The following is a 13,468-nucleotide window of genomic DNA, read 5'->3' as shown; positions in this document are numbered from 1 at the left end:
AACATCATTTAAGGTATTGCTCAAGCAAAAGCTAATTTAAACCAGTTACATATATAATGGTAGCTACCTAATGGGTAGAAAGAATGCTTAACCTGTTAAGAGTTGCTTCATCTATATTATATAGTCAGAACAACTTTTGTTTTTGTTTTCTGGAGGTGTTGTATTAAGAGGTGGCAAATAAAAGTTATCATAATTTAATGTAATCAGGTAATTATTATTGAAGAAACATAATGTACTAAAACAAATTGCTCTGACATTAAGTTTTGCAGAGAGGAAATGGTGTGTAATCATTGTTTTAAATTTATTTTACATTAGTCAAGAAGCATTGTACACAAATCCGATCAAAAAGGAGTTTTTAAATAAACATTTATCTTCAAACAACATGTGCAACTGACATTATAAAATCTCACATGTTAATCCAGAACTGGCCCAGTCATAAAAGAATTAATGTTTGCACATTTTAAATTGTATTTTTGTTCTCCTTCTTTTGGATTGTATATTGAGGTTTTACTAGACAAAAATTGATTTTTGAAATTTATTGTTTTTTAAATAAAGAAAGAAATTAACTGAAAGTTTTTTTCTCCATTTCAGTGATATTGGCAGTGGGTGTCAAGGAATCGTCAAGATTCAATAATTTATTCACGGGAGTAAACTTGCTTGTTGTGACATATATTGTGATATGTGGAGCATTTAAAGCTGATCCACACAACTGGAACATAAAACCATCAGAGGTATGTAACTTGAAAATACTATTATCAGATGTTTGTAACTGGAAGATACAACTGACAGAGGTATGTAAATGGAACATAAAACCATCAGAGGTATGTAACTGGTACATGAAACCATCAGAGGTATGTAAATGGAACATAAAACCATCAGAGGTATGTAACTGGAATACAAAACCATCAGAGGTATATAACTGGAATAAAATAACGTCAGAGGTATGTAACAGGAATATAAAACCATCAGAGGTATGTAACTGGAATACAAAACCATCAGAGGTATATAACTAGAACAAAAAACCATCTTGGGTATGTAACTGGAACACAAAACCATCAGGGGTATGTAACTGGAACACAAAACCATCAGGAGTATGTAACTGGAACACAAAACCATCAGGAGTATGTAACTGGAACACAGAACCATCAGGGGTATGTAGTAGAACATTAGCAGTGAACTTTAGATGCAATGATATCCAAGACACCTAAAAAAAACTATATTATTATATCAGACATCTGGACTAGGTCAATATTACTGATTTTTTTTAATGGATTGTAAATGGCATTCAGAATTGAAACATTATTGTTCTAACTGAGACTCGTACATAGATACTGACCTCCATTTTTGTTTTTTCTTGTACATTGCAGCAGGGCTTTTGCAAATCAATTAATCTAACCCCTGTAAAGGGAAAATGTAATTTCATGTCTCAACTAAGTTTGGTACCATTTGATTTCATTGGTAAAGAGGGATCCTCAAGAAACTAGTGGTTTTAAAAAATAAGACAGGAAGAAAAGGTCCAATAATCCCTATTCAAATAGATAGTACATGGCAATTACAACTTTGTACATAATACACAGTGAAAATGGAGTAGCTAATCTGATTGTATCATATTATATGGTGATATCTACACCTTTGTACATAAAACACAGCAAAAATGGAGTAGTTTAGGGGTCTTAAATAGAAGCCCTAGAGGTGACCCTGATTGGGTGCCCTAAATAGAAGTCTAGAGTAGACCCTGATTGGATGTCTTAAATAGAAGTCTAGAGTAGACCCTGATTAGGGGTGCTAAATAGAATTCTAGAGTAGACCCTGATTAGGGTGCTAAATAGAAGCACCCTTCTAAGTTGTTGTTATGTTTTGTGTTTTTCTGTTCACAGAATATGATAATAATCTTATGTATGTAATCAAAGTTCATTAAATATTTACAAGAAAGGAACAAATAAAAAAGAAAAACCCTGCATGATTCTTATTCTGGGAATTTAACATATTCTGCAGTGGATTTATACAATGACACTAGAGTTTTTTGTTTTGCAAAAATGAGCTAATAAAATCTTGTCAGTTTATTTGTATATGTAACACTAATGCGTTACATACTGTATTGAGTTTAATTATTATCATATATATTGCAATACAAAATGGCTGGCAATACAGTATCACAAAGGTGTTTAGACTGCATGTCCTCCATTTTCTTTTGTTCAACATCATACCAACCCATGATAACAGAGAGTTCACTGATTTGAATTAACTTGAAATAATGCTTAACATTTCTAAACGTTTACATATTTAAGTCACAATGATCACTGAATCCAAGTTGAATACATTAACACATGCTACGTAGGTTGTTAATTCAGTCATACATTGACACATTATTTTGTTTGTTAATTCAATCTTACATTCACACATGTAGGTTGTTAATTTAGTCATATATAGACAGGTGTTATGAAAGTTATTAATTCATACATAGATACATATAGGTTGTTAAATCAGTCATGCATTGACACATGCTATTTCAGTTGTTAATTCAGTCATGTATTGACACATGCTATTTCAACTGTGAATTCAGTCATTCATTGCTATTTGCTATTTCAGTTGTTAATTCAGTCATGTATTGACACATGCTATTTCAGTTGCTAATTCAGTTATGTATTGACACATGCTATTTCAGTTGTTAATTCAGTCATTAATTGTCACATGCTATTTCAGTTGTTAATTCATTCATGTATTGACACATGCTATTTCAGTTGTTAATTCAGTCATTAATTGTCACATGCTATTTCAGTTGTTAATTCAGTCATGTATTGACAAATGCTATTTCAGCTTTTAATTCATTTTTTCATTGCCACATTCTGTTTGAGTTGTTAATTCAGCCATGTGTTGTTGACAAATACTATTTCATTTGTTTATTCATTCATTCATTGCCACATGCTATTTCAGTTGTTGATTCAGTAATGCATTGTCACATGCTATTTCAGTTGTTAATTGAGTCATTCATTGCCACGTGCTACTTTGGTCGTTAAGTGAGTCATGCATTGACACATTTTATGTAGGTTGTTAACTGAGTCATGAACTGACACATGTTACATAGGTTGTTAATTGAGTCATGCATTGACACATGCTATGTAGGTTGTTAATTGAGTCATGCATTGACACATGTTATTTAAGTTGTTCATTGAGTCTTTCATTGACACATGTTATGTAGGCTGCTAATTAACTCATGCATTGACACATGCTATGTAGGTTGTTAATTGAGTCATGCATTGACACATGTTATGTAGGTTGTTCATTAAGTCATGGATTGACACATTATGTAGGTTGTTAATTGAGTCATGTATTGACACATGCTATTTAGGTTGTTAATTGAGTCATGCATTGACACATGTTATGTAGGTTGTTAATTGAGTCTTTCATTGACACATGTTATGTAGGCTGCTAATTAAGTCATGCATTGACACATGCTATGTAAGTTGTTAATTGAGTCATGCATTGACACATGTAGGTTGTTAATTAAGTCATGGATTGACACACATTATGTAGGTTGTTAATTGAGTCATGTATTGACACGTGCTATTTAGGTTGTCAATTGAGTCATGCATTGACACGTGTTATGTAGGTTGTTAATTAAGTCATGCATTGACACATATTATGTAGGTTGTTAATTGAGTCATGTATTGACATATGCTATTAGGTTGTTAACTGAGTCATGCATTGACACATGCTATTTAATTTAATTCAATCATGACTGTTTATTTGATATTTTATATCTTGATTATGTGCTTAAGTTAATGGGTGTACAATCAAAAATTGGTAAACATATCCAGAGATTATTGGTTCACAATTAAATTCTTGATATATTTTTGTGATAATCAATTGCATTTCACACGCTGAGTAATAAGCATGAGACTAGTCTGTTTTAGATGATGTGAAAATTAAAGGCATTATTATACAGTTCTTTCTTGTTCTAACACCCTTCATTATAATACATTTTCTATTGTATTATATGCTTGTACAATATGTATTGTAAGGTTACCTCACTATAAGGCAGTATGCTCCAGCTATAATGAGGGATTACTGTTCATGTAGTAGCATATAGTTATAAATATTTTTGATTTGCAAATTTCTTCAGGTGAAATCAGCCAATGTGACAGTGGGAGATGGTGGATTCATGCCATTTGGGTTCTCAGGGATGATCTCAGGGGCAGCAACTTGTTTCTATGCATTTGTTGGCTTTGATGCTATTGCCACTACAGGTTGGTGATAAAGTATTGCCTGCCAAAGACAATTACATTATTACTGTACTTTCTTACTATAACACTCCATGGAAGTCATGAAGTATGATTCCTTATAGTGAGATGGTATTATAGTGTATTACATATTAAAATACTCCCTCATTATAATGCTGTCCATGGAAGTCATGGAGTGTGTCTTATAGAGAGATGGCATTATAATGAAGTTTATGATACATATAATTTTACAATCACTGTGTTATAATGAATGGCTTTATATTGAAGAAGTGCTGTACTAATTATTATTATTATTCATCTCATCCAATGACAAATTAGGTCAGATACCTCATGATTGGATACGAGGAAAAAGAATATTGGTGGTTCAAAACAGAAACATTAATAAAACTGATATTTTATATATGTAAAATTGCACATTCATGTAACAGTAATATGTCTCAAAACCTCAGTTAAACATTTGTGTCACAATAGGAATTGATACGTTTCTCACAGGAAGTGTTATATGGTCACATCATCTGGTGCTGGTTCAGAAACTTTTGCTGACAATTTTATGTAAATATATTTCCACAATGGATCATGCATTTGTTGGTGGCTGATCAAAAACAGACCTGAGTAGAAATTATTAGGCAGCCACTTATTAAATATGAAAAGAATCACTAGAGATATTTGAATGATACATGAAGCATGGATTTACTGAGTTTAACCCAACTTGAAAAGATCATAAAGTTTGAATTGAAGAAAATGAGTAGAGACCAAAATATATCTTTATAGTCAGTCTGTCTGTCATTGAGCATTGTACACATTATATTTGATTCCTGGTCATCCATGTATCCATGCCAGGTCATCTATGTATCTATGCCAGGTCATCCATGTATCCATGCCAGGTCATCCATGTATCCATGCCAGGTCATCCATGTATCCATGCCAGGTCATCTATGTATCCATGCCAGGTCATCCATGTATCCATGCCAGGTCATCTATGTATCTGTGCCTGGTCACCCATTTGTTAGTACCTGGTCATCCATGTACAGAGGTTTTGCTAGGATTTTAAAATTAGGAGTCCAGGACTCCTATTTCGGTAAAAATAGGAGTCCCACCAGCAAATGTTGCAGTCCCCTCCCCGAAAATGTGAACTTTGCAAATTAGAAGAACTACTGGTTGCCACTGAGTTTAATTTTCATATTCTTTACACCACTGACATATAGCTCTTGTTTGTCCATCAGAGTGACACAGAAATTCATCAATCCAAGGAAAGATCTTATTCCAAACACTAAGCTAGGCATAATGCATTTTCTTACACTTGGCTTCTGTTCTATCCAAACCATCAGTTCTTTAGCACTCTTCTGAATCTCATTATAATCTTTGTCAATTTGCCGTTTAACCTCAGAATACTTCACCAAATTTGTAACTGGCATTTTTTCTAAGTCACAGCATGTCACATGCACTATTTATTCAGCTAGACTAGGAAATGAAAACAATAATGAAAGCTAAAGTTGTTTATTTGAGGTACTCTGAATTCAGTCACTGTAAATATCAGCACATTTTTCCACCAAAAAGCCAGTGAAAGTTTCTGAACTGCTGCCCAGCTCTCGCATCATGTTCTTTGATGTAGTATTATTAATGACCACATGTAAATCTCTGAGTCTTTCTGCCTCAGAATTTATTCATTGTAAGTATCAGCACATTTTTCCACTTAGCAGCTGGTCAAAGTCTTTGAACTTGCCACCCAGCTATTACATCATGTACTCATATAATGGTAACAGGCTCATTGGGGGTCTTTCAGCCACTGAATTCTGTCATTGTAAATATCAACACAGCTTAATTGATCAACACATTTTCCCACTCAGCAGTTGGCTACAGCAGGACTGGCAAGCCTGAGTTTTGCCGCCCACCTATTACATGTGTACGGAGGACTCCTGGCTAAGTGATTTTCTGTGTCCCAGATAAACAATTTGCATCCAAATATGCATGATTATGCATGTATCCGTGCCTGTTTCAGTGTCACTGGAACTTTGTATGCCTACAAAATGCTGTGAAAAGTTAAGAAACACTACCAAACCAGTACCCAGGCAGAGCCTGAAAATTCAATCAAATGTTTGTCTATTCCTAACAGTAGTTAAAACTAAGCTTACTGTATGTCCTAGATATGCTGCCAGATTGTTTTAATTTTGGCAGAAGGTAAGAATGAACCACAGAGAATTCATCTGCTGCAAAATCTGTTGCACGGAAGGGATTCAAAACTACAAAATGGATGGAAATTATGGTACAAATAAACTTATTTGTACTTTTCTGGATCATCAGAAAAAGACTTGGCAATCGGTTCAACATGATGAAAAGTGATTGTTTCTGTTTTGTTTAGCATGTATGGCATACCCAGACTTGAGTGAGCTATTTGTTTAGCTTGTATGGCATACCCAGACTTGAGTGAGCTAATTGTTTAGCATGTATGGCATACCCAGACTTGAGTGAGCTAATTGTTCAAATGTCTTATTCAAAGACATGTCCAATTTTACAACTGACCCATAGATAGCATGTGAAAGAAGCTGAGAGTGTGTTACTTGCACCAGAAAGGTTATTGCTGATAAAAAAAACAGCATATCCCTCTCAATCATCAAGACCCTGATTGCCTGAGCATTTTGCAAAGCTGTGTGCATGATTGGTTATTTGCCACTTCAGAGGGATCAGAACTACTTGATTTCTGTCCTGAAACCTCACATATTGAGTGCTTTCTTCTGAGAAAACAAGACACTTCACACAACACTTTGAGTGCAAAGGCAAAGTTCATCTGAGGTTGAGCAGTTGTTATTTTTGGAGCCATTGACTTTACATAAATTGACTTGATAGGTTGCTTTCCCTTTTATTTCACTGAACAAGCTTTGAATTTCAGATGAGTTCATTTTTATTTCAGTATTTGATATTTTTATCTCATGCTGAGAACTTTTTGACTTGAAGTCTTAGTTAACTAAAGCAATGAGATTCAAAGAGGATCTACCAATAAAAGGCATGATCAATTGATTTTGCAATTTTAAAATGTCATGGTTGATAATTATATGATTAAATAAACAATTCAGCACTTGTCTGAATTTTGAGTTTGTATTCAGTTTGTTATTTTTCCTATCTTTTTTATGTTAATGCACTGTAGTAAATATATAGACTTGGTTGTTGGTCTGGTACTTAGCATGTGTAGATGTGGCAATCTTGGACCCTACTGGTCCAGGACCAGTTAGTCAGAAGCAAAACGTTCAGGCCCTGCCAAGTTATCCATCTATTTTACAACAATGCATCCATGCAGCCCTGATTTAGCTCAGTGTTATTTTAGGCTGAATCCTGTTATCAAGGATTTGAAGGCTACCATGTAGTTGGAAGTGCAGTTTCCAGCATATGAACAACATGTCAAAAAGTGAAATAAAATGGCAATTAGTAATTTGATAATCAGACTGAGGAGGTGTGTTGAGGTGCGTAGAGATTACTTTGAGGTGATGCACTGACATTTTTTCACTAATACAATACGAGACTTCATTGTTCAGAACCTATTCAATATTTTATATATATATTATTATTATCATTCAGGTCAGAAATATTTTAATTCATCCTCTATGGACATTGGAATCCAAATCTGCAATTCATTTGTTTAAAACATACCATGAATCTGCTCCAAAGTATTTACAAAATGTAATTCAATCTCTTGTTAACAATGAGATCTACACCACTCATTCACTGAACACTGTTCGACATCCTTTGTGCAGAATGACACTGTAATCATTTGAGACCTCCACAGTTTAACTGTGGAGCACATTACTGATTGAAGTAATAAGTGACCCATCCATTCAGAACATTAAAACTTGCCTGAAGTAATAAGTAACCCATCCATTCAAAACATTAAAACTTGCCTGAAATAATAAGTAACCCATCCATTCAAAACATTAAAACTTGCCTGAAGTAGTAAATAACCCATCCATTCAAAAAATTAAAACTTGCCTGAAGTAATAAGTAACCCATCCATTCAAAAAATTAAAACTTGCCTGAAGTAATAAGTAACCCATCCATTCAAAACATTAAAACTTTCCTGAAATAATAAGTAACCCATCCATTCAAAACATTAAAACTTGCCTGAAGTAATAAGTAACCCATCCATTCAAAAAATTAAAACTTGCCTGAAGTAATAAGTAACCCATCCATTCAAAACATTAAAACTTTCCTGAAATAATAAGTAACCCATCCATTCAAAACATTAAAACTTGCCTGAATTGAGACAATCATAAAATTCATTTGTATCATTATGTTCATGTGAATCAAATTCATTACATTCATTTGAGAACCAAATGCAGTATCATAAATAACAATTTATTCCTAAATCTTGTTTCAAACAATAAGTACTGCATATGTGGACAGTTCAAAACAGCTGATCACTTTCAGTTAGAATGTCAATAAGACACATTGTGGCCTTTTCACATTACTGATTACATTGAATACAATATGACATGACAATCTGATCTTCCGTGATGGAATTAAGATGCATATTTCCTTGGCAGTGCAAACCTTCATAAAATTATCCAACCATGTTTCAAATTAATACACAGGTCACAACCGTAAAAGTGTATTCGATCATTTCTAGCTACATGTATTATATGATCCCTGAAATAATCAGATATCTTGGGGGTTGATCATGTATATATTTATATACAAGTCTTTCTTAGGTCAGTAAACAGTTATTGACTTTTTCAGTTTCTCAATAATTGGGAAGTCACCTTTCTACTGAATTCTCTAATAATATAATGTTATAAATCACACATGAAAATGAGTTTTTAAAGAAATACTGTTCAGACGTATCCTTGGTGTTTTAAATCTACTAGCTGTATGGTGCAGGATGTTCGTGTTGACATCCATGTTTGTGTGTCCATGGCTTGTACTTGATGACAGTGTCTATTCTCCTCCTGAAATATTTGGAATCAGTGATGCAAAAATGTTGCAATTTAAGGTTTTCTGGGATCGTATTTTTCTGAAACATACCTTCTTGAGGTTAAGTAACAGGTGACACATGGCAAAACAAACATGGCAAAAATGAACACGGCTGTTTTATGGAAAGCCTGAATAAACATTGTCTAATATGAACAGTCAATGCCAGGTTTGTACATTGCACTATGTGCATTGTGGACATCCAGAAAATGACACAATAGTGATTGTGTGAAACTGTCTAACCAAAGGATAAGATATATTTATGTAGCCTAGGGACAAATTTAGCTAAACTCATCTGGTTCGCAGCTGATCAATCAGCATAACCAATGTACAGTGAGACATTTATATTACATTATTTGTTCCAGGTGAAGAGGTTCAGAATCCACAGAAAGCCATACCCATCAGCATTGTGATATCCCTTCTTGCCTGCTTCTTGGCATACTTTGGTATCTCCACAGTGATTACATTGATGTGTCCGTACTATCTTCTTGATGACAGTGCCCCATTGCCAGCAGTGTTTGACAGAGTTGGCTGGGATGTGGCCAAGTACATTATCGCTGTTGGAGCCATTTGTGGCCTGTCTACAAGGTGGGTTCATAGAGATTAATTTCCTAGCATATATACTTATAAGAGAGGTGAGGCGAATCTAATCAGGGGAGATAACTGTTGCATCAGCTGTCAGGCACATGAATATATTATTGTATGATAGGATAATCCCGACTAAAGTTTTAAACAAAATGACATCACATTGGCACACACAGTGCATAAAGACAACAAAACATCCAGTTAAAAGCTTGAATAATTATTTAGACATTTATACTTGTTCAGTTGTTTGTTACGTTGTAGTAGTGCTTTATGGTACTTCAGCACAATAGGAGCTGTTTGATGACAAGGAAAGGTAGATGTCTAAAATAATATGTATTAATGAATTGCACACAAAAATACCAGAAAGATAAAACCTTCCAAATAAATGCAAATATGAAGTACAAGACAAAATATAAAAGTAAAACATGATAAAATTCCGTACAATGTATATAAAACAAAACATAAAGATGACACACCTCAGATCCTTAAAACATGATTAACATATTTTGTATGAAGCTCATTCTCTTTTAAAGTCAAAGGTAATCTTGGGTGGTACATCCTCTTGCAGGTTCATCAAGTGGTTAACTTCAAAATGCTTCGGACTTGCAGGGGTTAGATGGATTGGAAGATAGTTTAAAAATAATGCTTTGACATCAAATGATGTAAGACAAGACTCATGACATCACATGATGTATGGCAAGTCATGATATAAAAGAGATATTCTGAATGTTCTACCCATGAAAACAGGTTGACCTTTAGGAATATGAGAGATACTATCAGTCTGCATTTTATACTGAAAAACATGGTCAGACACAGATAAGTAATGTGAAATTATAGAATCAAATACTCCAGTCCCCATGCTGAATGGCACTCTCTTTTACAAGGCCAACTTATCATTATATAATAGGTGGCCTAGTAATGGAATGTGAGGGGAACCACTGTATTATGCTTAATTGATAATATCCATATTGGAGTGTGGTGGGAACCACTTTGATATGCTTATTTAACAATATCCATTTGGGAGTGTGATGGGAACCACTTTATTATGCTTAATTGATAATATCCATATAGGAGTGTGGTGGGAACCACTGTATTATGCTTAGTTGATAATATCCGTATTGGAGTGTCGTGGGAACCACTTTATTATGCTTATTTAACAATATCCATATGGGAGTGTGATGGGAACCACTTTATTATGCTTAATTGATAATATCCATATGGGAGTGTGGTGGGAACCACTTTATTATGCTTAATTGATAATATCCATATGGGAGTATGATGGGAAATCACGTTATTATGCTTAATTGGTAATATCCATATTGGAGTGTGATGGGAACCATTATATTATGCTTAATTGATAATATCCATATGGGAGCGTGGTGGGAACCACTTTATTATGCTTAATTGATAATATCCATATGGGAGTGTGGTGGGAACCATTATATTATGCTTAATTTATAATATCCATATGAGAGTGTGGTTGGAACCACTTTATTATGCTTAATTGATAATATCCATATGGGATACTGCTCAACACTTTGCTGTGCGATCAAATGGATGCAGGTTTGAACCCTACCATTAGATCATACTTAGTACTATTTTATGTGGTACATTTTATGTGGTACTATTTTATGTGGTACTATGTTATGTGGTACTATGTTATGTGAATCTGGACACTCATTTCTGTTTGATCTTGTATTGAGTGACAAATCAGGTTTCTTATCCACAAACACGTAAATTTGGACATATATTAAATGTTTCTGACACAGTTTAAAATCATGATTTCTAATGAATGAATATTAGTTAATACATTTAAATATTGTAGCTGTTATATGCGACATAAAGCATTAACACCCTTTGAAAGACCTTTGCAATCTTACAAATAATTTATTAATATTTAGTTTCCAAAAGTTAAATTTTTCATCTGTTCCTTTCAGTTAAATGCTTCATCCATTCATTTCATGTAAATGCTTCATCCATTCCATTCATTTAAATATTTAATCCATTCCTTTCAGTCAAATACTTCATCCATTCATTTCAGCTTGCTGGGAGCCATGTTTCCTCTGCCCAGGGTATTGTATGCTATTGCAAGTGATGGCTTGATATTTCGGTTCCTTTCCAAAGTGAATGAACGCTTGAAGACTCCTTTTATAGCCACTATTCTCTCAGGAATTTTTGCAGGTACAGGTATTATTTATCTCATCTGTGTGCAGGTACAAGTGTGATATATCTTATCTGTATACAGGTGCAAGTATGTCCAATCTCATGTGTATACAGGTACAGGTATGCTAAATCTCATCAGTATGTGGGTACAGTTATGCTAAATCTGATCTGTATGCAGGTAAAAGTTAGCTGTATCACATTTGTTTGCAGATACAAGTATCTCCCCTGTATGCAGGTAGCACTATGCTATATCTCATCTTTATGCAGATAGAAGTATACTATATACAATCTGTATGCAGATACAGGTATGCTGTAGTTCATCTCTATGCAGGTAGAATTATGCTACGTGATCTGCATACAGGTACAATTATGCTATATCACATCTCTATGCAGGTACAAGTACGCTATATGCAGGTACAAGTATGCTATATCACATCTCTATGCAGGTACAAGTATGCTGTATCACATCTCTATGCAGGTACAAGTATGCTATATGCAGGTACAAGTATGCTATATCACATCTCTATGCAGATACAAAGATGTTATATCTCAGCTATGTACAAGTATAATATAACTGATCTCTATGGAGGTACAAGTGTGCTAGATCTATGTATAAAGGTAGGAGTATGCTATATCTCATATTTATGCAGGTACAGGGACATTCTCTCTCATCTGTATGTAGGTACATGCATGATATATCTCATCTGTATCCTGGTACAAGTATGCTATGTCTCATCTGTGTGCAGGTACAAGTATGTTCCATTTCATCTACATGCTGATATGGGGTCCCAGGTGGCATAGTGGTCTTAAGTGATTATCTTTACTGATAATCTTTACTGATCACTGCCATCTCACCTCTATCCATGTGGATTCAAGCCTCAGGCTTGGCCATTGTGTGGTTGGTGGTTGGTGGTTGGTGGTTCTTACCAGAAGTTTCCCAGTTTCTTCCAACACCTGTTATACTAGCTGCCATGTATAGCCAGTCTTGCACTTAGAAATGATATTAAATCCCAAAACAACATCAAATGTTATGTTCTTTCTCATCTGTATGCATTTTAAACAATTACTGCTGTGACTAAAAAAACTGATGCAGTGTAGCTGCCATTGGTACAGCTGTACCAAAATAAATATTTATTTGAATTTTATTTGTTGTTTTAAAGTATTGTTTTTGTTTTGACCAAAGTTTTTCTTTAAAAAAAGCCATGCTTTTTAAAGGTCTTAAGTGTACATTGCTCTTTGAAAATCTTTATTTCATCTTCAGATATTTTACTGGAACATGATAGGATAACAATAACTACCTCTCAAATCCAACCCTTACAGGGTTGGTTTATAGCAACAATCATGCAAAATGTTCTCTGCCCAATGATGTACATGAAAGATAAGAATGATCTCCTCTTGAATGCAGGGATTTGTGCCAAATCCAGTCCATAGGTAGTTGCTACATCGTCTTGTACTAGGAGGCAATCATTTTTCAGACCTCCCAAAGTTTGATCTGTTTATGCATTAACATATTTTAGCATATG

General features: G+C 34.3%; 1 protein-coding gene across 2 annotated transcripts in view; it reads left to right on the top strand.

The window, feature by feature from the left end:
- LOC149782289 (high affinity cationic amino acid transporter 1-like) overlaps positions 1–13,468 on the top strand; it is a 71,427-nt gene that overhangs the window by 21,153 nt on the left and 36,806 nt on the right. For both annotated transcript variants that reach the window (XM_089933669.1, XM_089933670.1), the window contains exons 6-9: positions 592–731; positions 4,124–4,247; positions 9,563–9,785; positions 11,824–11,963. In XM_089933669.1, the coding sequence (XP_089789795.1) occupies positions 592–731; positions 4,124–4,247; positions 9,563–9,785; positions 11,824–11,963 (627 nt within the window). The remainder of the gene's footprint in view (positions 1–591; positions 732–4,123; positions 4,248–9,562; positions 9,786–11,823; positions 11,964–13,468) is intronic.

Source organism: Sinohyriopsis cumingii, chromosome 15, assembly GCF_028554795.1.
Source record: "Sinohyriopsis cumingii isolate HCF-2022 chromosome 15, ASM2855479v2, whole genome shotgun sequence".
Classification (NCBI taxonomy): Eukaryota; Metazoa; Mollusca; class Bivalvia; order Unionida; family Unionidae; genus Sinohyriopsis; species Sinohyriopsis cumingii.
The sequence above is the reverse complement of the archived record's forward strand: the minus strand, read 5'-3'. Positions and strand labels throughout refer to the sequence as shown.